This window comes from Botryllus schlosseri, chromosome 15 (genome assembly GCF_051294905.1).
Source record: "Botryllus schlosseri isolate E-star chromosome 15, Bs_hap1, whole genome shotgun sequence".
In the NCBI taxonomy this organism is placed as follows: Eukaryota; Metazoa; Chordata; class Ascidiacea; order Stolidobranchia; family Styelidae; genus Botryllus; species Botryllus schlosseri.
In genome coordinates this window covers 20,612,033-20,638,700 of record NC_137250.1, presented here as the reverse complement: position 1 = coordinate 20,638,700, position 26,668 = coordinate 20,612,033, and the positions used below count along the sequence as shown (strand labels likewise).

General features: G+C 41.5%; 2 protein-coding genes across 10 annotated transcripts in view; one reads left to right on the top strand and one right to left on the bottom strand.

Annotated features, from left to right (window-relative positions):
* Positions 1-214: 214 nt before the first annotated feature.
* The window catches only part of LOC145457396 (filamin-C-like), a 52,017-nt gene continuing 25,563 nt past the window's right edge, over positions 215-26,668 (bottom strand). For 2 of the 9 annotated variants that reach the window (XM_080335598.1, XM_080335597.1), the window contains exons 11-47: positions 26,268-26,468; positions 25,631-25,768; positions 25,393-25,535; positions 24,610-24,736; positions 23,183-23,376; positions 22,145-22,405; positions 21,555-21,804; positions 20,613-20,738; positions 20,383-20,513; positions 19,793-19,949; positions 18,729-19,064; positions 18,132-18,299; positions 17,243-17,444; positions 16,279-16,430; positions 15,945-16,118; positions 15,131-15,360; positions 14,295-14,435; positions 14,118-14,238; positions 13,337-13,503; positions 12,482-12,592; positions 11,606-11,722; positions 10,177-10,366; positions 9,314-9,561; positions 8,245-8,358; positions 7,146-7,221; positions 6,811-7,080; positions 6,573-6,746; positions 5,941-6,102; positions 4,846-5,049; positions 3,995-4,174; positions 3,419-3,514; positions 3,091-3,315; positions 2,593-2,859; positions 2,092-2,229; positions 1,925-2,025; positions 1,770-1,866; positions 215-922 (exon numbers count right to left, since the gene is read on the bottom strand). In XM_080335598.1, the coding sequence (XP_080191724.1) occupies positions 735-922; positions 1,770-1,866; positions 1,925-2,025; positions 2,092-2,229; positions 2,593-2,859; positions 3,091-3,315; positions 3,419-3,514; positions 3,995-4,174; positions 4,846-5,049; positions 5,941-6,102; positions 6,573-6,746; positions 6,811-7,080; positions 7,146-7,221; positions 8,245-8,358; positions 9,314-9,561; positions 10,177-10,366; positions 11,606-11,722; positions 12,482-12,592; positions 13,337-13,503; positions 14,118-14,238; positions 14,295-14,435; positions 15,131-15,360; positions 15,945-16,118; positions 16,279-16,430; positions 17,243-17,444; positions 18,132-18,299; positions 18,729-19,064; positions 19,793-19,949; positions 20,383-20,513; positions 20,613-20,738; positions 21,555-21,804; positions 22,145-22,405; positions 23,183-23,376; positions 24,610-24,736; positions 25,393-25,535; positions 25,631-25,768; positions 26,268-26,468 (6,377 nt within the window). In that variant the 3' untranslated portion in view covers positions 215-734. The remainder of the gene's footprint in view (positions 923-1,769; positions 1,867-1,924; positions 2,026-2,091; positions 2,230-2,592; positions 2,860-3,090; positions 3,316-3,418; positions 3,515-3,994; positions 4,175-4,845; positions 5,050-5,940; positions 6,103-6,572; positions 6,747-6,810; positions 7,081-7,145; positions 7,222-8,244; positions 8,359-9,313; positions 9,562-10,176; positions 10,367-11,605; positions 11,723-12,481; positions 12,593-13,336; positions 13,504-14,117; positions 14,239-14,294; positions 14,436-15,130; positions 15,361-15,944; positions 16,119-16,278; positions 16,431-17,242; positions 17,445-18,131; positions 18,300-18,728; positions 19,065-19,792; positions 19,950-20,382; positions 20,514-20,612; positions 20,739-21,554; positions 21,805-22,144; positions 22,406-23,182; positions 23,377-24,609; positions 24,737-25,392; positions 25,536-25,630; positions 25,769-26,267; positions 26,469-26,668) is intronic. The other 7 variants (XM_080335603.1, XM_080335600.1, XM_080335602.1 and 4 more) reach the window with 4 other exon arrangements.
* LOC145457449 (epithelial membrane protein 2-like) overlaps positions 23,740-26,668 on the top strand; it is a 417,463-nt gene continuing 414,534 nt past the window's right edge. The window contains exon 1 of the mRNA XM_080335675.1: positions 23,740-23,754. The gene's annotated coding sequence lies outside the window, so the exon portion shown is untranslated. The remainder of the gene's footprint in view (positions 23,755-26,668) is intronic.

Here is a 26,668-nt window from a genome sequence, read left to right as displayed (position 1 = left end):
ATGTGGGCCCAAGATTTATGTTTTTCAAATGGTACTGACGAAGTGCTGTTTCAGTCCTGCCTATACCAGTCACTGGGATTGACTGTAGAACGTAGGTAGGTCACCATCACCATCAGTATCAGCATCTAACCGAGCTGTTTTTTCAACCGCCTGTATGTTTTGTCCAACGCTTACCACCCCAAATCATAACCAAGTCCGAAACCAACACGAGTACTTGATTCGAAATCTTTTATTACGCCGAATATATCGCATAATCTGCAAAGTGATACACATACAGCGGCATCTTCGTCGGTATACAAAGCTTTCTCTAACATTAAAAAAATCAGCTCGCCAACTCAGTCCACCTATATAATACAAGACATCGAAAGTAGACCTCACAATATATATACAGTCACCGCATCTAGAATACCTCGCTTATATCGCAACATAAATTGAAAGGCACCAAGGCACAGATGAATACACAATTCATTGGCTATGGCGCTTGAGTTGATAAGACTATCATGATTCAAACATAGTTAACGGGCAGCTCTTTAAGAAAATGTGTACTATAGGAAAGATAGAGATTGTTACATTCCATTATTTCGCCATGTAACAGAAAGCGCAAAAACAAAACAAAAAACAGTAGGCATGATAACAAGGGCACCACAAAATGAGATTTGCTAATTCCACATTCGCTCTCCGTCGTCCCGGACGAATTCCGTGTTTGTGCAAAGACATAAACTACATTACTGTCTTCATGGGATTCGTACTAAGAACGGAGACCCCGGAATGTGGTCTTCGCCCCATTTCACGATCAGCGTGTATTCTCCCGCATCCCTGGCCGTGTAAGTGACCGTGTATCTCCTGTCTCCGATGTGCTTCACGTACACTTCCTCGCAAGGCGTCTCCGGGCCGTGCACGCCCACGAGAAGCATGTTCGAGCCTGTGAAAAGGTAGCGCGCGTTAATGTCGCTGGGCACGAATGTCCTACAATGCAGATTGTCGAGAACCAAGAGGAAATCTCTGATTGTCTTGCTAGGAACACTGAACTACATGTGAAACGCAACTGGATACCACAATGAAATTTCGGGAGATGTGAGAGAATTAGGTTTTGCTAATAATGAAGTAACTTCACAGACCGATTGTGAGGTCGTAAAGACAGGAATGGGTTTAAAATAGGGGTCTCAAACTCAAGTGTGTTCGCGGGTTAATCTTCAAGTTTTGCCGCCGCATTGATAATACGGGTGTTCAATGTTTCCTACGGGTGGCGTTTCATCATCATTATCATTACTACTTCATCATCATCATCATTATCATAGGCAATATGATGTAATAGCAGATGTTCCACTGTATCGTAGCGTTTGAAAGTGATGTGATACTGAAGTATTATTAGTTTTGGAGCAATGTCGAAGTGATTTAAAGTTTCAATTCCGAAAAAAATATGTGGTACTTAAAACATTGTCGAATACTTGAAAATCCAAAATTTCGACGCGGGCTGTACAAAAGGTTCTCGCGTTCCGCGTGTTTGAGACGCATGGTCTGAGACTTTTTTGGTGAGTGGAGGTATTTTGGACACTGATGCTATTCAATTGTACGTTAATGTTGTGCAATTATACTCAAGCAGTAGAAGCGAAGTCCACGGCAATCCAGGCTTATCGAATGGAAAATAGAGAAAGTCATTTCAGTAAGTAGCTTTAAAAATCATCGACAATTTCATTTATGAAATCACCTGGTTCGAAGTTGCAAGTCACAATCCTCGAATTATGGAACAGCCATAAATAGATTCTCACCCGCACTGCTGCAGTCCACGGTGAAGGTGTTGTCTTCTCCGACTTTGGCTCTCCTCAATCCACCTCCGTACGAGGTCACTTTACTGGCGTCCGATTGCTGAAAAATGCAATAATTCAATCACTCTCAATCGCGAGACGCGTCCCATAAAACGTACATGGAATCTCGGCACCGATCCGCTCTTTCCTGTAACCGTCACCGGGAAAGGACTGCCCGGTATATGCTCGTCATTGAACTTCACTGATACTTCATATTCACCTGAATCGCGAATAATAAGCACTCAGTATCCGTACGGACACTTGATATCTTAACGAAAAGCAATACCTGGTTCGGTAGCAATGTAGGAAACTCCGCAGGATCCGTCCTTTCGATCTTCAAAGTTTATTTCCGCTTTCGAAGGACCTTCAACTGCGATGGAGAGGCCGCCGGCACCGGCTTCGCGTGTCCAAATGTTGAAATCAGCTGTTGACGACAACAAAATGAGATAAGAATGGGCAAATGGTTGACACATTTAGCATTGTTCTGTAAGTGGTCAAAAGTAGGCAAAGTTAGTTAGAAGTAATGCAATTGAATAATATATTCATATTGAAATTAACCCGAATATTTTCGGCTGACACTCATCAAGGGTAATCGTAAGAAATTAGTAGAGAATGGGAAAGAACATTTATATGATTATTGATATACCATGTCTTTCCAATTCTCACCTGGATGCTGAAGATATTCGGCTTTATTTCAATATGAATTTACTATTTAATTGTATATTGAAGTTCTGTGCCTCCAAGAGGCTCAACAAGCAGAATCTTTCAACACCAAGAAAATCCACACCTGGCACGTTAACAGTGGCAGACTCCAGCCCCGGTCCGCCGGCCGTCACCTTCCCAGCGCCGCCGGCTCCAAGCGGGCCGACCGTAAACTGGAACGGACTGCCCGGTACGTGATCGCCCAGATACTTCACGCTGACCGTGTGCACTCCCATTTCTTTCGGCACGAAGCGGATGCTGTACGTGTTGTCGCCGCTCTCGTACACCTGGGCTTCTTCCACCTCGCCCGAGGGACTCATGACAGACGCGGACAGATCGCGAATGTCGGCTTCTGCGCGAAGATTTTCACATCAAAATTAGGCAATAAAAAAATGACTCATGTAAAAATAGATCGAAATCGAGACGCGCAACGTTAATAGCCGTTACCCTGTCGAAATAAACTTCAGAAATAGTCAGGAAAAGAGCAGTATCGGAAAAATGATAGAAAAAGCGAAGCAAGCTACACCATTTATAGATAAGACAAGATTGTGAAATCAGTAGAAGAAAGGAAAGAGGAAAAAACCTTTCAATTTCGCAGTATGTTGAAAGACGCCGAGACCGGACCGGTGCGTAAAGACCGGCACGAACGGCATCGCCTTGTTGCCCCGTCCCAAAACCGACTGGGACGTTTCCTGCGTGATGTGCTTCTGGCCCGCGGCCTGCTGTATTCTCGTGTGCTCTGTCATACTATAGGACTGGCGGAATGCGGAAGATGAAGTGGCAGAGGAAGAAGTCTGCAGATAATTCACTACAACAAAGAAGAGAAATAGTCGATAAGAAATGACAGAAGCTGTGTCGCAGCAGCTAGTATCAAGAGATTAGGATAGTCAGCGCCGTTAAAATGGACTTACTCGGGATTTTCAAATTCAAATCGCAAGTGCTGCCAACGGTTGCAATGGATGGCGCCTTTCTCTCTCTCTGAATGCTCTGAGTTTGTGTTCCTTCGCCTGAAACGACAGAATGAATGTTAATCAATGCATGCTGGAACGGCACAGTAGTTGAGAAGAGGTATTAGCCTGTTACAATTGCAAATCGCAAGGTTTTTGATGTGATTAAAATAAATATGTTGGTATTTGGTTGTCGCAATGCATACCACGGTAACCAGTACATTTGAAGAGACTTTGTGCACACGCAATGTTATTGAATCAAATGTCTAATGAGAGAGAAATATCATTTAATTTGTCTTACAATGAAAACATGAAAATTAATGGCAGAGAAGGGCTGATGCGACTGGACACTTGGACAGTCGTTGAATCAATACCTTCACTAGAGAAAAAGGATTCATTTACAGAGCCAGAAATCTTGTGTTAATGTCATGGGTTGATTTCGATAGCTTTAATTAATCTTCCGAACCAAAGGTAAGCTATTGGATATCATATCGATACATGAATTTAGTTACATCTGAAGAGACAGAGTACATTACCAACCTGTGCATTTGACAGTGAAAGGAGATCCCGGAACGTGGTTTTCCGCGAATTTCACGTTCACATTGTATACTCCTGGTTCGCGCGGCGTGTAAGTCACTCTGCAAACGCCGTCCTTTTCGTCGTGGCACTCGATATCCACTTTGCTCGGACCTTCAACTGACAATCCCAATCCACCATAACCTGAAAAACATGTTTACAAGCTCACAAATACTTCATTAGCATTGCCCAACAGCGGGAAACGACACTAGTTGAATATGTAATCAAAACCGAGGCGTGTATAAAGAATGGCACAATAATGATATAATTTCCCGTTTGCCCCTGAGTGGTATGGTAAACGTCGAACGATGGTGGCGGTCGGCAAATCACACTAATATTCACTTACCATAAGCAAGCATTCTTGCAGGTAACTATAACATTCCACCCAAGGCACCGCACGAGTACAGATTTTCAAAATTCTTTATCAAAAGTCACGATGGATATAAATTTTCCTTTCATATTAGTATCGCATTTTACAACATGTTTTCCGCCTACTTCATAGGTTCTCAACACGAGATGCGCAGACTAGTTTTGAGTGGTACATAAAGGTCAATGTCGAAACTGCAACTATGAAAACTACAACTATTAAAACTATATTATCTCCCAATAATTAATCAGACCATAATGATGGATTATCTTTTCGAGGTGAAATACACAAGATTGATGCTGGGATTAGGATTGGGCTGAAGTGAAGTCTAATCTCTGGAGGGGTTACTCAACCACTCAAAAAATTATGGGGTCCGCACTACAGAATAGGTATATGGGAACCATAATCAAACACACAGCACCAGGGAAGTCGCAAACATGTCTCCCACCTGCTTCCCTGGTGTCCACGTATAACTCGGCAAGCTCGCCGGCCTTTGCCTTCTCAATGCCACTCCCGTACACTTTCACTTTGCTGGCGTCGCCGATTTCAGCTTCGCTCACCATGATTCGGAACGGGCTGTTAGCGACGTGCCGACCGCGTTTCTTAACACTGACCAGGTGCTCTCCGACTTCGTGGGGCGTAAAAGAAATACCTGGAGATAAAGATAGCAGCATTTAGCTCGCTGATCCAGACACTGCTGTCAACCCAGAGGGTTCACAAGGTACCTAATCTGATCACTGCTTAAATGGAATTCCTTTGGAAACAGCAATTCCGTAATTTTACAACCAGAATGAATTACAAAGTGAAAATTTATACCTTTCATACAATCGTAAGGAAAATGATGCCAGTTGTACTTACCAAGTAAGCATTTCATATCAGTCAACAATGTCAACCATTACTATGAAAAAAGTGCGTTTCGTTACAATGTCGCTACGCAGTACGGTCGTTTCTATACACACGTCTGACTTAATGCTATATGATTTCGATAGTACGACAGACAGACAGACAGACAGACATTTATTGATTCGTCAAACATTAAATTTGACTGGAGGTGATGATATGACCTATAAAGGACTTGTTATTCATCACCTCCATGACACTGAAGTAATAGAGTCTATTAATTGTAGAAATATAACAGTGGACAGTCTCAATTGAGTTTTCATGACTGTCGTGGTGGGAAGTATAGCAAGCGTGAAAACGATAAATAGTATTCATAAAATAGTTCTTCATTATTAGTAGTTTTGGTGCTCGAAAATCAGACTCGCACTGCTAGGCTCGAATCATTGATGACTCCTAAGGTAAGGTAATCTAAATGTCTTCAGAGCAAAGCGAACTATCACAACGTTGGGATCACTGTTAAAATTCAACAGGCCATGGCTTCAAGCAATTCGAAGACAATTCCAGGATAGCTATCAATATTGCACAATTGCACATATTAACTTGACGCAAAAACATTTGGGAACCCACAATGTACAAAGCAATATATCAGGCAACTAGAACAATCGGTCTGACAGGATAATTCCTTTGAATTCAAGACACATACCAATGTGTCCGTTCGGCAAGCGTTTCAATTGACAATCCTCCTTCTTTCCGCTTGGCGATTCGATGCTCGCCGTCAACTGAGTAAGGTCGGTTTCGTTGATTTTCAAAGCGAAATCTGTCATAGTTCCAGGAACAATAGTCGCGGCGCGAGGAGTGGACCCATCTGAAATAATTCATCGTTAAATCAAGTGTGAGCGTTGATTTCAATTCGGGTTAAAGTCTGGTTGAAGCGGTTGTGTTTCAGTGAAAAAAGAAGAGATTTTGATCGAAATCTGAGTTGTTTTGACAATGGTACAAGTCACCTAATCTGACTTGGTTTGAAGGCCCGGGGTCACACCCTGGTAATGACAGTTGTTTGTATCAGTCACTGATAATACTGCAGTTGAAATACCACAGAAAAAGTTTGGTCTAGAATCCAATTGAATTTCAAAAGTAACTTGGGGAGGTATGGGCCAGACATTTATTTCAAATAGTATGTCATAGTGATATGGGAGCAATATTTTCCACTAAGAAAGTCGACAACTTCATGAAAAATGTTGTAATCTATCTTGAATTTATTGCCTACTCGATAATCAGAATACCATGATATTCGTTCCAACAAAAATATTATCTAAAACAAAATGCACCCCATACCTGAGATATTAGCCGTAAACGGACTTCCGTGAATATGCTCATCGTCAAATTTGATCGTGATTTGATATTCACCGGCCGCGGTCGGGACATAACTAAACGAGCACGTGCCGTCTTTGTTATCGTTGCAGGTAATCTCCGCCTTCGAAGGACCCTCGATAGCAAGTGCTAATCCACCTAAACAAGATTGAATGTAGTTAATTTTAATTGCTGTTTTCACAATATAATTATTTGTACATACCTGCGCCGGCATCTTTAGTTACAACTGTAAATTCAGCGGGTTTCTCCACTCTACCGGTAACTAGACCTGGTCCGAAAGCAGTGACGTGTCCCGGCGCGATAGCATCGACGTAAAACTGGACAGGGCTGCCTGGTATATGTTCCTTGTCGAACAGAATGTCCATCTCGTGAAGTCCGGCTTCAGTCGGGGTGTAACTAATCGAAATTGTTCCGTCGCCATTATTAATAATGTTTGGTTCTCCGGTACGGCCGGATGGCATATGCACCACACCTTTTGCAAAATAATGACGGGAAATTAACGGTATAAAGTTACCAACATAAATCAATATGACATACTTGTCAAGTCGCCTGGTCTTTGCGGGACCTCAAATACGAAGTCCACGGCACGAAGCATATCGCTCTCATCAAGCGCCTATAATGTAAAACTGGAGATCGAGTTTGCGTGATTACAGTCTTCAACATGCAAAATCCATGAAGTCAAAAATCCAAAACCACACACCACAGCAGCATCGCACATTCATGAAACCACTGAATTCAAAATGCTTGCCTCCTCATGTGATACCGGTAACATATTTATCAAGTGTTTATCTATAAATGATGAGGTTAGCAGGGCTGTAAGCACTACACTGGTGATTATTTCGATAGTAGTGTGAAGAGATTACGCAGAGAAGACAATACTAAGGTTGTTTTGTTAACATTACAACCAGAACGCAGTTACAAAGCAAAGCATAAGAGATATAGTTTCTCTAACATCCCGCATAATGTAGAATATATTGGTTACATGAAATCTTGCGATCTTGTCCGAAATATTCTATCCCACCCAATATTTTCACACTTTCAAAGGTGGTCAAAGTAGCAAGCAGTTAATTGGAGGTGGCTACTTTTGAAATTGCAAAATGTATCTTCGCGGCTCTCGCCAATTAACTGATGACAATACAAATAGGTGGAATCTTCAAATAGAAATTTAGTTATTGTGATAAAAGTGATATTTAGGTCTTCTGACAAATTTCATCGGAACAGTGATGTAAACTTATGCTGAAACTGCTTTCTGCCTTTCGCAGTCCAGTCAGTTAGTGTTGCCAGCCAACAACAGCTGCTGTTGAATGTTCCTTCCCCATTTTTGCCAAGCTATTTAGTAAGGACAGAAACTTTCTGCCCGAGAATGTAGGAAGGTATCTTTCGTTGTACGTCAACAAATTCCAACTATTTCTACCATAATGTAACTACTGGAATTCTTCGTAGGGCCAGATTTTGTTAAAATAAAGTTTTTTCATGTAATAATTGTCAGTTTTCAAGTCAAAAAAGTTTTTTCAGGCCAAACTACTTCGTAAGGGCAGACAGCTCCAACCAGAAATAAAGATAAGTAGTACAATTCTACCAAATCTTCCGTTTTTTTAGGTAAAAAAACTGCCCGACTTGAATGGATGTCGTATACCTGCACCAGCTCGTCTGCACCCGGACCGGCCATGTACGCATGCGCCGGGGCGGTGTCAACCGCCTCGATCATTTCCTCCTGCACCAATTCGGGCGTGGGCGCCGCTTCAGCCGCCTTGGTTACCACACCGGGTCAGCACAAATGTGAGTCGCAAACAGACGCAAGCAGTCAAGTGTAACATGCGGGTAAACAAACGTTGCACTATGGTCAGTATTCGGTCATGCAGAGAAAATAAGTAGCGGTCCACCGCTTGAATTATGATGTCGCTAGCCTCGGTCAGCCTGTGTCAGGGCAGCAATGACTCGCAAGTCGCAAGTTCTCGTTGAATCGACTAGACTGGAGCCATTTTCTTAAAAATGGAAAATGACTAGGCCGAGTCAATTTGTGTATTGACTCGACTTGCATTCAAGTCATTGCGCATGACTCGACACACTCAAGATTCAATATGTCTTATTCAAGTCTCGTATATCAGGACCGATAATTGAAAAATAGACCCAGAAACTGACTGTTACCTGTTCGAATAAACATGTTGGTATATTATGAATCTGAGGCCTTCGATATCACCCAAGAGTTTCACAGAAGTGAGTTGAACCCGACTTGAACTCGATACGGAACAGTGAACACGGTAACTTGGACCCAGACTCGAACTCTATGACACTATGGCTCGAACTCGAACCCGTTACTCTTGAACTTGACTCGGTGGCGAATTGAAAACGACTCGACTCAAACGACTCGAGTTAAAACGATTAGAAGTAAGATTGACTTGACTCGGAACCTTGCGACTTGGTTACAACCCTGGCCAAAAAAAATGTTACTGGCTGGTAATGAATATATTTAATAGAGGTGAACCACTACTTTACAGCGATGTTATATCAATAACAAATGTCTTGTAAAGTAGACTATTACTTCACAACCAAGCCTATGTTATAAGCCTACCAAGCCTATGTTCTATTTTTAGATGCAAAACACCCATGTAACGATGGTGGCACTGAATTATGATAGCACACAATATGATGTCACACCAAAGCATCAAACCGTTGTCAGAAGCACCCAAGGAAAATGGACATACCTTCACGTTGTACGGACTATCCTTGACTGGTTCTCCTCCGTATCTCAAATTGATGGCGTACGGTCCTGGTTTCGGTGGTGTGTAAAACACGTCGTATGTCCTGTCCTTGTTTTCGACCACTTCGGCATTCAGTAGACCATCGTCAGGAGTAGTAACCGAGCAGGTTACGTTGCCGGGTCCGGCTTTGCTAGCGTCCACGGTAATTACATTTTCTTTCCCGACCGGTACAGTGGGTCCAAGACCGTCACCTGTAAAAATGCGGGAATAATTGTGTTACAAAAGAACCTTGAAGTCGGGAAATTGTAACTGTTGATAGCTCAAACAAAAATGAGGGAGACAAGGATAGAGAATATATTTGATCATCATCTAATACAAATTACGGTATAACATACATGTCAAAGCTTCAGTGCCAGTGTTATCCTGGAAACGTCAGTTCAGCTTAAATTATTGTAGATATAGACACAAGAATCAAGTACCAGTCAGTGAAGATAAAGCAAATAAACAACCAGTTATAACAGCAAGAAATACGTGTGTATCGGTATATAAATAGAGTAATATGAATATGAGCATTGGCAGTGAAGATAATTGAATAATATATTCTAATTGTCGGCAAGTAGATAGATTTCAGAAGTTCATTTCCAAATTTCTTCTCAAAAGAATTTTTTGAAGTGTACTAGTTGCTGACGATTACCCCTGACAAATGTCAGCTGAAAATATTTGGGCTTATTTGAATATGAATGTATTATTCAGTTGTGTATTGAAGTTCTTACAAGAGTCTCTTCGAAACAGAGATGGAACATGAATATACTAAAAGGAGTCTACATTGTGCGATATATACACCACAAGAGAACCACTTCCAGTACCTGATACGTCACATTTATTGGCGTCGCCAACAGGCGTTGCCCTTGTACGGAAAGGCGAATACGGCACTTCGTCACCGCCATACTTGACAGACACTTGATATCTTCCTGTCATATCCGGCAAATAAGTGACGTTGTATGTTCCATCTCCGTTGTCCACGATTTTCGGTTTCTTGGGATATCCCTCGGGATCCTAACATACAACAAATCCAAGTATTCAGGAGCCAGCATGGCGTCAAAGAATCGCATTCTGATTGCAAGCCAGACAGCGAATGATTAAAATCAAGCATGCACATTGTACAAGCGTCAGCAAGAGGTAACTGCTAGCTAGCGACATTCAACCAAGCTGAAAAATATTGAAGGTCACCAGTTACTAACCATATATGAAACATTAACACAAAATGTTGTTCCTAAAATTGGGGTGTCACTAAGTGAAGTAATTCCAAATCACATTGTGCATTGATGCATGCAAATATTCCAGGAAGCAGATTGTCAACTACTAGCTCGATTGTCGATTGAACTAGGAAATGGACTTGAATACTGTGTATATTAGCAGCAAGTTTAGAAATCCAAGGCTCCGTATATGCGATATGATGCATATGCACCACGTACATACGCACAGGCACAGCAAACAGCCTGATACATGTAATGGCGATCAATCAATAAAACAGCATTTAAAAAATTAGTCCATGGCTCATTAGTATTACTTGCACTATCTAAATCTACGCACCAAGCAGAATGTAGAATAAGAAGGAAAGAATAGGAATATTATTAGAGCATCAAGCAGCATGTCACCGAGATTGTTCACGGTTGAAGGCACAACAAACATGATCAAGTTTCCAGAAGATCGTGATGTGTCGAACCAGTGACACAGTTCACTGATATACTGTTTTTTTTTGTAAATTTTAGATTTCAAAATCCCAATAACCTGTATTCTAAATAGGCAATTAGACATGCATTGCATCTGACGCAGTCTTATCTAAAAGCACCATAAAAGAGTCCCCTTCAATGGTTTCAATCAAATCAATTTTGACACATCACAGAAAACACTACTTGAGTGGAAATCGAGTCGAGTAGCAACGCTGACTATTCGAAACACGTCTGCACTGATGCCACATAAAGAATGTGGAGGAGTTCGTGAATAATGCATGCTTATAATACAGTACCGAGACTTGATATCAGATACTTGATTTAGCTCTGAACCACCTATCTTCCACAAATAAGCTACAATTCTGTTTCAACATTAATCTGACAGTACACATTCATCTCAAAATTGCCGGCATCTTGAAAAATCAAGTCGTTAGCACCGAGAATTAATTGAAAAAGCGCCAAGAATTAATGATCAAGCAGAAAGCAAGAGGATCGCATTTCGTCAGAGGGTAACTCGCGATTAGCTGCAAGCTGCGGCATTGGCGTTGGGCACCAAAGTTACCTTTTCCTCCTCGGACGAGGAGGACGACACGGAGCTAGTCCTGCTGCCGCCTGCCCGTTTTTTGGCAGACTTCGAAGGTGCCGGGACCTCGGTAACATTTTTTTCACGTTTCGGATTCTAAGTAATTACACCGCGGTGTAAATGACATGAAAAATAGAAGTGTCGAGGGACTGCTCGACATTTGAGCATATGACACAATGTAAAATCATACTTTGCTAGCATGCGGCTTTATAACCCCAAACCCAACTCTTACACCCAAATTAACCCTTTCCCTAACCCCATAGACCTAACTTCAAACTAACCCAACCTTACCTTATCTTTAATTAACCTTAACCCTAAACTTAACTCGCATCCTTGAGTGTCACATGAACGAGTGTCACATGTCTATGAATGAACGAAATTGAAGTCTAATCCGAACAGAGACAATTAACAATACCTTTGTCTAAGTATATCATCGCGGTGGAATCAAAAAAACTTATGTCCAATGTTCAAATTTTGAGATCCGTTTTTCAAACTTATAGAAAATCATGTTTAATCATGTTCATGTTCATGTTTATAACATTGTTTCAAAGATAATCATGGCCTGGATATTGCCAAAGCATTAAAAACTTCACACAAAGTTAATTCTCTTAAAATGTGTTAAATGGACTTTTATTCTACTTTGATTCCCCAAAATTGATGTGGTACAAACCGGCACAATGTTAGACGCTCACTACTCCACACGCTACGCATTGACGTTTTCTACTTACAGGAGTTAAGTGCTAATCTAAATCACACAGTGTAAGAATCGTCAATTCAGTCTATGAACACAACACAATTTAGATGACAAATGACAAAAAATCATGCACGGGCGATAAACAACGACAAAAAACATACCGTGACTTGCACTGCAAGGACACCGTCGCCGGCTTCCTTAGCGTCGATAGTGAATTCCGTCGGCATGGATGCGTCCACAGTGCTTGCAATTCCAGGACCGCTACACTTAACCTGAATATATTTTATTATTACTTGATCATCAGTAACCACGCAGCACAATTGTAAGTGGCTGTCGCATTCCCCTTTATCATTTATGTAGCCATGTATATAATGGAAAATATACTCTTGTAAGGTCTCTGTTTTAACATGGACACTCGAAAATTTGACCCCACTGTATTGAAATGTGTGCTGGTATCAGCAGGTCTGCATCGTGAGCTTACAAATCATGAAACATGTATTTTAGAATAGACAACACTATCCCCACCAGAATTTCAAACTTTAACTACGAATTTGAACCCACCTAGTGTTGTGTTGTGTTGTTTTGTGTTGTACCCACCTAGTGTTGTGTTGTGTTGTTTTGTGTGTATAGAAATGTTTGCTGGTAACAGCAGGTCTGCATTGTGAGCTTACAAATCATGACGGATGCATTTTTAGATAGACAACACGATCCCCACTAGAATTTCAAACTTAAACTATGAATTTGAGCCCACCTAGTGTATCGAAATGTGCCAAGGGTATCAAGATGGTCTGCAGTTACAATTTACAACATGCATTTTTTGGAATGGAGAATGTTAGCTATCCCCAACTAGACTGTATTCAGCCTTTTTAGATTTTGTAAGCATCATCACTCTACATTTCAAAAAAATTTTTTCCAAGTGTCAGAGTAGGCGTCACGGTAGCATGTCTAACTAGAACAGCACACGATTCAAGATTGTGAAAAATCAATCCCGAAACAGCAGCAAATTGGGATCCTACCTTGTCAGCTTCGTGGGTAGGAAGCACACGGATTCGCTTCGGCATTTCCGGAACGTCTTGATCGTCGTACCGCACCTGCATTTGGTAAAGACCTTCGGTGGATGGGGTGTATCTTGCCGTATGAGTTCCGTCTCCGTTATCGATCACATCAACGTCATCTCTGACGCCTGAGCACAGAACGGTTGAGAATGAGGACAGTTCATATGATAGTAAATTATTATAAAGATTGTGACGGCTTTGAATGGTTAACAATATCCAGGTGGTCAAAGTAGAAAACTCTTCAGTTGGAAGTGAACTTAGAATACACAACAACTTGGGTAAGTAGTGCAGAATGACTTCGTCGCTGACCACCTCTGAGAATGTCCTCAACCAAAATTATACACACCTTAATATAAATAATACAGGACATAGACAAATGCAATGATCAGCTGTAAAAAGATGAGAATGTTGGGTAGCGCGATGGATTTGTACGTCATCTTTAGACTGTTCACAAAAAGAGTTAGAGTTCAAGCAGTACCTTTCATTCCAAACATAGTCTTATATGTATCTATGTGTATTTTTTACACCATTCAATGCATAAGCAAAAGAATGAATATAGAAAATTTATTAGTCTACCATCACTTACAAATCACATGAACGATATATCAATATGAAATAAAATAATCCATTTGAAAATCTCCTTTTCCAATGCAAGCCAATTCAAGTCTATACCACACTCATCTCTGACTAAACTCAACAATTTGATCCACGAAATTTGGAAAATTATAAAATGACCACCCACCTCTGGGTCCTTTAGCAGCCACCTCCAACGGAGCGACGCCAGCTTTTTTGCAATCAATCAAAAATTCTTGTGGCACGCCCTTTCGAGCGCCGGGCGATATTCCCGGGCCGGAACATTTCACCTAAACAGGTCAGGGCCGCGTAAATTTGCGCCTACGCCTAGGAAACAATTCGTTACCTTCGATGGGTCAACGCGATCCTTGATCGGAACTGTGAACGGAGACCCGGGCACTGGTTTTGAGTCGAACGTGACGTTGACTTCGTAATCGCCAGCTTCCGTCGGGAAATATTCCACGTCGCACGTGCCGTCTTTGTGATCCTGTAATTTGGTACGTATATAACGACGTCAATGAGATTTTTCAGCACTGATTTAAACACAGTAGTTCCCTGCCATTGCTGGTGATAGGACACATGGATACCGAGTACGTTTCTCCAACAATAAGACAGTGTTCATGCCGTTTTTCGCTTAACCTATGACACTGTCTCTAATTTCAAGGGATATCTATCATACTTTCATTTATTCATCATCATATATAAATCCTTCTCTTCCACTTAGACAAGGGAGGTAACGTTTGTGGACGTCTATTATTTTCATTCAGTCAATATTTTCAAGGTTGGGTTTATAATTACAGTGTTATCAATATTTTCAAGGCTATATGTTTGAAGCCATGACACCAGGGCTCATTCTAAGGGATATCTATTATATTCATTTGCTATTCTTAAGGTAAGACTTATATTTAACTCTTCTCGATATTCAGGGTAGGACGCTTTTACGACAGGTGTCAACTTTGGGGAAGCACAGAGTCACAAGACGACAGACGCCTTGATTTTTTGAATCATAAGTCAAATTTGTGTGTTTGCCCCATCATTTTAGATGAGGCAGGTACAAAATAGTAAGATATACCGAAAAACTACCAGAACAGGCTGCCTACAACACAGAAGGACACCGGTTCGATGTTGTAAAAAATTCAATCGTATCGTGTGCCAATTCCGCTACGATTCTACAATACTTACATTTGTCTGGACTCTAGCGTCAGACGGTCCTTCGATGAGAAGGGCCAGCCCGCCGCTGCCGGCGCCTCGCGTATCCACCGTGAATTTAGCGGCTTCGTCCGTCACGCCACGTTCCAGCCCTGGTCCATACGCCTTCACCCTGCTAGCGTCGCTGCCCTCGGTCACATTGACCGGGAAAGGCGAACCTGGCACCTCAACACCGTCATAGTCGACCACAATGTTGCAAGGACCTGCAATATTGAATATATGTTTCAGAGATGGTCGAAGTAGATGGCATTGCTACTTAAGTAGAAGTAGAGCGATAAATCTTTGATCAATTACAAGCAGAAGTAAAAGTAGAAGATGAACGCTCTGGAAAAGTACTTGAGTAGCTTAAAAAGTAGATATTGTCGCGGCGTAGCACAATTTCAGCTGTTAGCTCGAGGTGGCTACTTTTGAAATTTGACAAACAAAAAATACTAATGACATGACAAATTGATAGAAATGTTGAAAATATGATCCATTCTTATGACAATTTCACCCGTAAAAGTGATTCCTACTTCCTATACTACTTCCTACATTTCAAAATTTAAAAAGAATAAAAGTAATTAGTCATGACAAAAAAATGATGGAGTAGTAGTGCAAGCGAGTGATCAAGTATTCTGAAACTGTAGAAGTACCACGTAATTGGCTAATTCTGTTTATAAGGCGCCTTTAAAAATGCTTACTTATAATAAAGGGAGCTTCTAATTTTCTTGATGAATCTCTCCCCGAAGAAATGATTATTACATGATTCCAGCAACTCCACACCACAAGCAGAAAGACGGTTACGTACCTTGTTCGAAAGGGCAATATTTGGCTTCATACGTCCCGTCTTTGTTGTCGGCAACATCAATGGGCATTTCCTCCCCAGAGGGCATGACCGCTTTGGCGTGAACATGATTGCCACCTCGTGGAGCAAGTCGCTTGGCGTCGACCGTGAATCCAGTGTCGACATCGGCAAGAACGCCTGATAGAACAGATTTCAATTACAAAAACACATGAAAAAAAGCAATGGGCTGGATTTTACAAGTAATTTTCATTTATTCAGCATCGCTTCCTTGGACGAATGTCTACACATTCCAAGTGTGGAGAAAAATGGTTAGCATAAAAATGTCACGTAAACATACCGTCCTTTTCCACTCCTGGTCCATACGTTTTAACACTGCTGGTATCGATATCTGGCAAGATTTTCACTTTCTTCGGAGAGCCGGCAATGTCTTCTCCCCCGTATTTGGCTTTGATCGTCGCTTCTCCCGGTTTATTGGGTGTGAAAGTGACACTGCAGAGGGAATGAGAGTTATTTGCGTATCCCACTTGGTTTGATAAAATCTAATTTGGTGTTGCGTATGATTGCAACCAACTACCGTATATCAACAATTTGCCAATCAGAATAAGACAAAATTAGATGAATTCTCTGAGTTGCAGCACCTGTGATAAGTTACGAATCATAAAATTTAATGGCTTACTGCTGGATCGACTCCAGAAATTAGGTAACCTATATTTTAATAGCATGCTACAAATTTGAATTGGCCAGACATATTGGGTTATATTAGTGATCATTAGTACCATTACGAATCTTTCCAATAATCATTCCGATAGTGGAACTAAATTTGGTTTGATGTATCAAGATTATGTAACAGCATTGTCGGCCAGGAATCTCAAAATTGCGGCGCCGTCTCAATCGTAGACATTGTAGCATAAATGATTGATTGAGCAAACTTCAAGTATATAAAATCAAATGTGGAATAAAGTGATTTATGTGGACAACCCCTCCAATATAAAGTACTGATGACACCAAATCCTCTTTGCATCAATTCATAACGAGCACTAAATCCACTTTTAATTCTATCGAGCAGAAATGAAAGATCAATAATTATAATTGATATGTGAAACAGAGTGATTTACGTGAACCTGCCCTCCGATATATATCAGTGATCAGATAACACCAAATCTATTCACATCAATTCAAAACGAGTACTAAATCCACTGTAAATTCTACTCAGCGAAAGTAAAAGTCAGATACCACTCTACAAAGAAACAGCTGATACCGTTCGGAAACTCAGATTAGGGCGAAACTCATCGATAACTCACTCGTGCGTTCCATCTCCATTATCGTGGACTCTCACGCCGGGAACCTTGGATCCGTCTTCATTAACAACCTTCACTTCAACCGGCGCTTCGCCCGTGTCTGACGCATCCACCGTGAATTTCGCCTTTTTCCCGACCATGGCTTTTTCGAGGCCATCGCCCTTCAACTTGACTTTGTCGATGTCGAAAGCGGGCTCGATTTCCGCTGAAAATTATTGTGTCGTATCCTTAATTTGTCGTCCCGTAAAGTGCCAAAGGGTCATCACGCTCGTTAATCATCTAAATCTACTTTAGCCATTATCGTAATTTCCCGGGCGGTACATAAATTTAAAGGTCACAGGAGTATTTACGCTACCCGTTCAGAGGCAGATATTGCTAGCAAACATCGTAAATTCACTCGGTGTTAAAACAATCTCCAAACAATGCACAGTCAACTTTAGAGGTCAAGAAGAGGATGCTAACAGCTACTAATTAGCCGATTTAAGTAGATTCAACTGACACAGCACTTAAGGCAACTTTTATGACTTTTTTCAAGTGTGTATGTTTATTATTTATTGCGCAATGGCCCAGACATAATTTTGAAGGAAAAACTTCTTGTCTATGGTGTAATGTCACATATGCATCAGTACCGTTATCGGTGAATTATAATTTACTAAGATCAAAACACCACAAGATTGCAATACAATGAGAAATGACTTTGACTGAATGAAAAGTAATACAAAATAACGTGGGAAGGACAATCTATGGTGTAATGTCACATATGCATCAGTATCATTATCAGGTTATTTATAATTTACTCAGATAAAAACGCCAAAAAATTGCAGTACAATGAGAAGATCCCTATCAGGGAGTAAATGCCACAAATGGGTTACTAAATTAAGAGATCAGATACCTGTGAATGGAGACCCAGGAATGTGCTCGTCGGCGTACTGAATGTTAATTTTGTACTCCCCGGCTTCCGTCGGAAGGTAGTTAACGGTACAGGTGCTGTCGCCGTTGTCTATGCATTCCAACTTGGCTTCGCTAGGCCCTTGCACTGTCACTCCCAACCGGCCGTTACCTTAACAAAATATATCGGTGTTTCAACAGGGTCTGTACGACAGACATTATAACAAGTGCACATGAAAGGATGGGAAAATGCGCAAAAAGAGGCGAACAAAAATCAGTACCAAGTTGTTTGTATCGGGAGCTGGTTATATTTTAAACAACCGATACCGATCACTATATAATGTATATACTACAAAAACAAAGTCTTTTGACCATAGACAATTCATCACAAGTGTTCGATAGCATATCATTGATCAAGTTTTATCTCCATGATCAACGTATTTGAGTAGTAAACTATCAATCGGGTTAACATGGAGATAAAAGTGTTACACCCAGCAGGCTTGAACTCTTCTACATATCCCTGATACACATACACAAAACAAAGCAAACTCATCGTAGATTTGAAAGTTATACGGAAAATCTTTGAGTTTTAATATGTTACCTGCGTCGCTCGTGTCGATTGTAAAAGTTGCGTTTTCATCCACCTTTCCAGACTTGAGCCCGGGGCCATACGCCCGCACTTTGCCCGGGTCGGCCGGGGTCAAAGCGTCCACCAAGAAGGGGCTTCCCGCGACAGGCACCCCATCATAGCTAACGTCAACCGTGTACGGACCCTCTTCTTTCGGGGTGAAAGTGCATCTCGCCGACTCTGGCATGCTCCTGACCCGGACGGGCACGTTTCGCTTGTCTGGACCGGTCACTTCCACGTCCAAGTGGCCTTTGCCACCCGCGTCCGCAGTTTCCACGTTGAACGTTTCAGGTTTACCCACTTCCAATTCTGTGAGAGAACGAAAAGAGAGAGAGTGAGTCTCTAGTTCCCTGCAACCAAAATATGCAGGAAACAGTCAGCGTCAATGATGATACAGTGGAGCACATTCACAGTATTAGGTGTTGGATAGGAATTATCGATACAGCCTTAGAGGTAAACTAGTCTGCTCACACCTGCATCAAGCGTGTACATGTACACTGTCTCTACAGTCCCCGGTAAATTCGGCACCGATGTCCCCTAATCCTTATTCTAACCTACCCCTACCTTAAACACCAACATAATCCCTAGTCCTAACCTAAACATTCATTTCTATATATTAATACAATATTGATGCATGGCTTTCATAATAGTAATAATTATTATATTTATAATGCCAATCAAATTACCAATCGCCGTTTTCACTGGTAACCGCATCTACATGACAAGATTTGCACAGGTAAAAACGATAATCAACAAAAGAAAACGTTAGCTAATGTAGCAAACATATCAAATTGGAATCAATGTCGGGGCTCGACAGGGTAACAGTGTTAATTTGACGATATGAGGTAATTAACATGTCTTTTTAAAATCGATCATACATCAGCTCCCGGAAGTGTTGCGGTAGTAAATTCCAAATGATAGTTCCCCAATAGTCTCATAGCTAGCATAGCGTAGCTCAAATTTTTGAAAAAGTAATTGTGTATAACTTTGAAAACTAACGACAGCAAGATAAATCTGAGAATTATTTTCGTGATTACCTTCCGGAAGACCGACGACTTTGACTTTGTTGACGTTGAGTTCGGGGGCCACGTCTACACGGAACGGGCTCTTTGGCACTTCGTCCCCGCCATACAATACTTCCACGTCCATCGGACCTTTGCTCTTCGGGGTGTAATTGACGGTGTATGTGTCGTCCTGAAAAAGAATTTAGCGTAAGCCTCCCGATATCATAAGCGCAGTTCAAGGTGTGAAAGGTGGACAAGGCAGTTAGCGTTGATAGTTGAGGAATTGCAAGGCAGTTTATCGCAACTAACGCCAAACGACTAATAATGCAAAAAATAGGTACAATTTTCGAAAATATATTCACGTAGCCTGATACAGGGGCTATTTCGCCTAGTTCTACAACTTCACTAAAAAAGTGTTGCAAACATATCCTAACTTCCAACCAAATCCAAATTCAAAAAGTATGTGTTTTTGCCATAAAAATTATCAAGTAGAAGTGAAGCAGTGTAAGCAGCCAAAACCTACTTGAGTACTTCACATGTTTAAGACTTTTCAGGAATACGAAAGAGCTGACATAACGTTACGAGGGTATGTAAGTAGCATCGGGCTATATTGTCGAACTTACCCCGTTATCGATAATTTCAGGTTTAGCGTCGACTTTCTGGTTGTTTTTAGGATGGAACTTGACTTCTGGCTTCGCCTTGCCGGCACCTTTCGTGCGAATTGTGAAGTGGGTCGGCTTTCCGCTTTCAACACCTGGAAAATGATCGAAACTCGGGTAAAAATCTGCACGTCTATTCCGGAATAAGTTGGTAAAATCAGTTTTAGATTTATGTTCGCGACCTATCGCCTCACCCTCTTTCTCCACTCCTGGACCGGAGACCTTGACATTTCTGGCGTTGTGGTTCGACGCTACCGGCACCGAAATTGGGCTTCGTGGAATTTCCTCGTCCGCAAACAGGATCATGATCGTGTAATCGCCTGCGAAAAATAATAGAAATTAGTCTTACGTAATACAATGCTACTAGCGTTGGTGGTCAAAGTATTCAGCATTGATGCTCGAGTATAAGTTGAATTATTATAACTAAATTACTACTCATTTAGAAGTAGAAGTAGGGGTGCCCGAGATATGCAGAAAGTGATGTCTGAAAATCACTCATTCTGTTTCACGAAGTAAAGGTAACGCATGCTAAAATACATTTTCCGACTTTCGAAATGGAAAAACGCATAAATTGGGCGTTTGGGGCAGAAACAAAACGACTGAGGAAAATGCAAGCATGAGTACTTTTCGAAAAAAAATTCCATCGCCATGAACACAAGAATGATGCAAACCTATCCCAAAAGAACTTTCTGTTTTACAAAATGCAGAGTGCTTAGAAGTCATTGGACCATAGACTCGTATTGAAATAAACCCAAACATTTTCGGCAGACAGTCAGAGCAAATCATCAGAAACTAGTAGGGAAATGAAGAGAACATTGTATATCACGAACGTATCGCCATATGTGACATACTTCGAGCCATCTGTGCAACAAAATATACGATTGCTGATATACAATGTTCTTTTGCATTCTCTACTTATTGCTGATGATTACCCCTGACGAGTGTCCGCCGTAAATATTCAGGTTTATTTCAATATGAATGTATTAATCAATTGTATACGGAAGTTCTAGAACACAGACAGCCTCTTCTAAAAAGTAAGTAGTTTTACTTCAGAAACCTGAAGTGGAATTAGCCTCAAAGCATATCTCTTCGTAAGTAGCCACCTCTGATTACCTATTACCATAGTAGTAGAATACCTGCAATGGGTGGAGTGTATTTCACGGTAAAGGTGTCGTTGTCGTTTTTCAAAATATCGAACGCGACATCAGATTCCGGCTGTGAAGGTGTTAGGCCAGGGGTTACTTTAACCCCCATCGCGATATCTCCCTGCCCCGCCTTGGCGCAATCGATTGTGAAGTAGGTGGGCTCTTCCGCTTTAAGGCCGGGTTCAACACCGGGGCCGTACACCTTTACGTTGTCTGGACGCGAGTCATCTTGGACTTGTACCTGTATAGTAGGGTTGGTAATGTTTAAAATACCTTTTAGAAAATTAAAAATTTATTTCAATTTTTTTAAATTTTACTGTCAACCCAGTGAAATTGTTGAAGTTATCCAAAACAACGATGTATAGCAAATTTGGCTCAATTCCGATCAGAAGTGAAATTTTTGATGTTCAAAATTTTTTTCAACGACTTGAGTGTAAGCCTACTACAGGAACGAACGAGCTTAAAAAAATCCGCAACAATAATTTGATTAATGATCCCCAAAATCCACCCCTTGGCTTCACCATACCGGTTAGTGACGACACTGAGCTAGCAATGATTGTAATAATATAGATTGAAATTACCCTAAACGGACTCTTCTTGACAGCGACGCCGTCGTAGGCAGGAATGATTGTGTGCTTGACTGCGTCTTTCGGGGTGTATTTACAAGTGTACGTTCCGTTTCCGTTATCTTTCACGTCGACCGGAACTTCATCACCGTCGGCGGTGATGATCATGTTCGAAAGCGGGGCCAGGTCTCCGGCGTTTCGCGTGTCCACCGTGTACTCTGTCGGGTGTCCAGCCACGGGGCCGGTCTCCTCTAATCCCGGTCCGTACGCTTTCACCTTGAAAATACATGACAAATATAATGATGATCCATAAAAATATGTCATCTGTAGGATTTGAACCTACACTACAGCACAGTACCATGTAACATGATAGCATCAACTCGATTCGCTATTTTTCGTGGACTCAACTTGACTCCTGTTCTTAAAAATGGAAAATGACTCGGCTTGTACTCGAGTCATTTGCATGACTCGATCAGGTCATGTGACTCGACACATTCTATATAACTTATTCAAGTCTCGTATATCTGGGCTTAAAATTGAAAACTATGCCCAGAAACTGTATTTTTCTGTTTGAATAAACATGTTTAGAGTGAGAAAAAAGAGTATATTATGAATGCGACGCGATCAATATCACCCAAGAGGTAAACAGAACTGAGTTGAACCCGACTTGAACTGGATACTGAACAGCAAACACTGTGACACTCGGACTCGGACTCAAGTCTTACACTATGACTCGAACTCGACCTGTTGCTCCCTGCCTTGGACTCGGACATGACTCGGTGGGGAATTGAAAATGCCTCGATTTGACTCGAGTCAAAACCACAAAAGTTGAACGGACTTATAATAGAATCGAAATTTTCAGCATTACTACTTCTGCTTGAATAGCAACCCTGAGTACTTTGACCATCTCTGTTTAGAAGTACAGTAAAGATGGTAGACTCAATGTTATACTGTAATAATTATGATTTTACCTAGTTAAAATACCTTAAAACGCAATATACAATCCTAAATACACACCTAGTTCACCATCGTGCACCACTATTAAACACCCACCTTGTCTGGGAAGGTCAAATTATCCTCCGGCTTGATCTGAGCCATGAATGGTGAGTCTTTGATATCTTGTCCGTCGCACATAACGTGGACTGCGTATTCGCCCGGCTCTTTCGGGTAATACGACACGTCGCACGACCCGTCACCTTTGTCCTGCACTTCGATCTCGGCTTTCGATGGTCCGGCGATGGAGAAGTCTGAATAAAGTGATGTCGGTGTCATGGGAGGGTTAGATGATAGGATAAGTCGACTAGGGGCAAGCTATTACTTCAAATTTGAAAGCAGATCAATGTCTGTACGGTGTCTACGTAGTATGTTGGTCGTGAATTAACAACTAGGAATTACAGTATCTAATTGTATGAAGTTGGCTTCACAAGCTGTCATAGCTCATCAACTCAAGTTATCATAGGAATACTAAATAAGCGAAATTCTGGCAACCTTTAAGGGTGCAAATTTCAAAGCATATCATCGCAGTTTAACGTAATTCGTCGGTAGGTTTGCAAATTACGAGCGTGTACGGTGTACGCTGATCGTGAAAATAGCAAGCAGTAATTGGAGTATTTGGTTGCATTGAGGTTAGACTCACATTCACAAAATATTAATCCTAGCTAGGTAACTCTAACAGCTTCCAATTGCCAAGATTTGAAATTATATCAGTGCAGTTTAACGGAGTTCGTCGGTATGTTGACCAGTTAACTTATGTTGGTCTGTTGGGTCATGAAGTATTTGGTTGCGTCAAGGTTTGCTTCACAAACTATTAATCATCTCTCATCAACTAAGTTGCCGACAGTTGTGAAGATTTGAAAGCATATCAATACAGTTCGACGCAATCCGTCGGTAGGTTTAACAAGCAGTAATTGGAGAATTCGGTAGCATTACGGTTCGCTTCACAAGCTATCAATCACCGCTCATCAAATAAAGCTGCTCACAGCAGTATCCAAATCAGCGTTATTCTGGCAACATTCGTACTATGCAATGAATGCAGTTGGGATTACAACAACATATCTTATGCAAGATTAGTTATCAGAAGGCGTAGATACCAAAACTTCATTCAGCGCCTGTACTCTATTTACGATTGACGATGCAGTAAATCTTGACCAAAAGTGCTGTAACATCTAAGACAATTCCATTGATACGACACACGCACATTAGGTTTAGTTTAGTTCTAAATTGGCCCTTCACGGCGTCTCACTGGATTAGCGTGGATCAGCATGAATTAGACAAAATCCCAGGTTAAACAAAATCGTCTCAGGCTAGACGTAATCTAATCTTCAATACGTTTGAACCCGAGAACCAAATCTTACACGTACTAATCATCATACCTATGGAATACCACTGCTAAAATCCTATAGAGACACCACTTCAATGCCGGGAGTCGGACAACATTGCAATAAGTTCGTAACAATTCGCGAAAGTAAACGTAGAAATACCTAGCCGTCCCACACCACTTCCGGTGCTTTCAACAACGAAATCGGCAGGTAGACCTGCCTTCCCGCCGTACAGTCCTGGGCCGTACGCCCGCACAGTCTGAATTCCTGGTTCGCTACCAACCCCAACCTAGAGAAATAAAACATTGGTCAGAGCACTTCTTCGTCGGATGCCCTTCTGCGGACCAATATTCCAGCTTATATCGAAATCAAAACCGTTTTATATATAATATAAATATAAAATAATATATAATAATTTAATTATTTATTATAGGTCTACCCAACGTAAATACTATGATTTGATATCTCAAATTTTGAACATCCATAACTTCGTTTCTACTGATTCGAATCGAGTTAAATTCGTTGAGCATAGTTTGTTTCAGACAATCTAACAATTGCATGGTGTAGGTAGGCAGTAAAATGTGAAAAAAAATCATATTTATATTTATTAAATAAATCAAAACTTTTTCTACTCTACCAATGCCACTATAGGTTGAAATTGAGCCAAAATTGGTGCGCAGCGTTGCTTCAGGTAACCTAACAGTTCTATCAAGTAGCTAGTACAATTTGAAAAAAGTCAGTTTTAACACCCCTAGGGTACAGCGTCGTACTGTTCAGAAGTAATGATGTATAGTTATATTGTTATATCTGAATAGTGAACATAGCAACCCGGACTCGACCCTCTACTTGTACTCAGACTTGACTCGTGAATCGAAAATGACTCGACTTGAGTCAAAACCGTATAAGTGAGATTGACTTGTGACTTGAATACAACCCTTGTCTCACCTTGAATGGGCTTTTTGGAATGTGCTTTCCGCCGTACGAGACTTCGACAGTGTGTTCGCCGGTTTTTTTCGGGTAGTATTCACACTCGTAGGTCTCCGGATCGTTCGGATTACGCTTCACGCTGACGGGCTCCGAGTTACCCCCTAAGACACGCATTTTTCGTAATTTCATGTTGAGCAGCTGGAAGGCGTTGCCGCTCGCACGATAGCACGCGAAAATGATATCAAAATGTTCTTACTTGGGTCTTTGACCAACACCGATAGTTCGGCGTCTCCGGCGCCTTTGGTGGTCACTCGGAAATCCGCCTTTTCTCGGATTCGGACTCCGGTCGGTTGGATACCTCTTCCGTAGGCGCGACACGCGTTGGCGTTGGAATCTGACAGGACATATCAAAAGACTGTCACGATAAGTCCGGAAAGAGAGTCGCAAATATTATATTATCTTATATTCAAGGCTGTCATATCGCCCTTACTTTGAAGGACGATGTCGACAAAACAGCATTGCCCTCATTTTCAACCCATATCCACAATTCGAGTATTGATCCTCTCGTAAATGATATATATCAGCACAGAAAATATACACGGATTGGGAAATAAACCCGCGTCTAAAAATACTACAAATCCTATCGAAAACCAGTAAAAAACACACAGCAACAATCTCTCTGAGGTGCAGAACTCCAATATACAATCTACTATATTCATATTGAAATAAACCTGAACAATTTCGGCTGACACTCAAGAGCAATAGTCAGCAACTAGTAGAGAAATTTAAAGAACGCTGATGATTACCCCTGGTTAGTTTGTCAGCCGAAAACATTCGGGTTTATTTCAATACGAATATATTATTCAGCAGTGATAACCTCGCCAAGGTCTCACCGGGGGTGATGTCCACTTCGAAAGGACTGCGCGGCACGGGCTGCCCGGCGTAGCGAACTTCGACGCGGTGCGGCCCCTTTTCCTTCGGCGTGTACGTGCACCTGCTCACGTGATTGCCACGGCTCTCGATCTGCACCGGGACAGTCCTCGGGCTGCCTTTGGGATCGTACACGACAGCCTCCGTCTCGCCGTCGCCGGCGTCTGAATGCACAGAGATAGGTAAGGAAGGCATTTTCAACTTTTTTCGGAGTAATCACGTGGGTTTTACAGCGGATGATTCTCTCCAAATAGTAAAAATTACTGCTAAAAGATTCGCGAGAACATCAAAACAGAAACCTTACAATTTGTATGGTACTAGCAGAGTTGGCAAACTATAAACTTTTCGGCCTTTCCAATTTAGA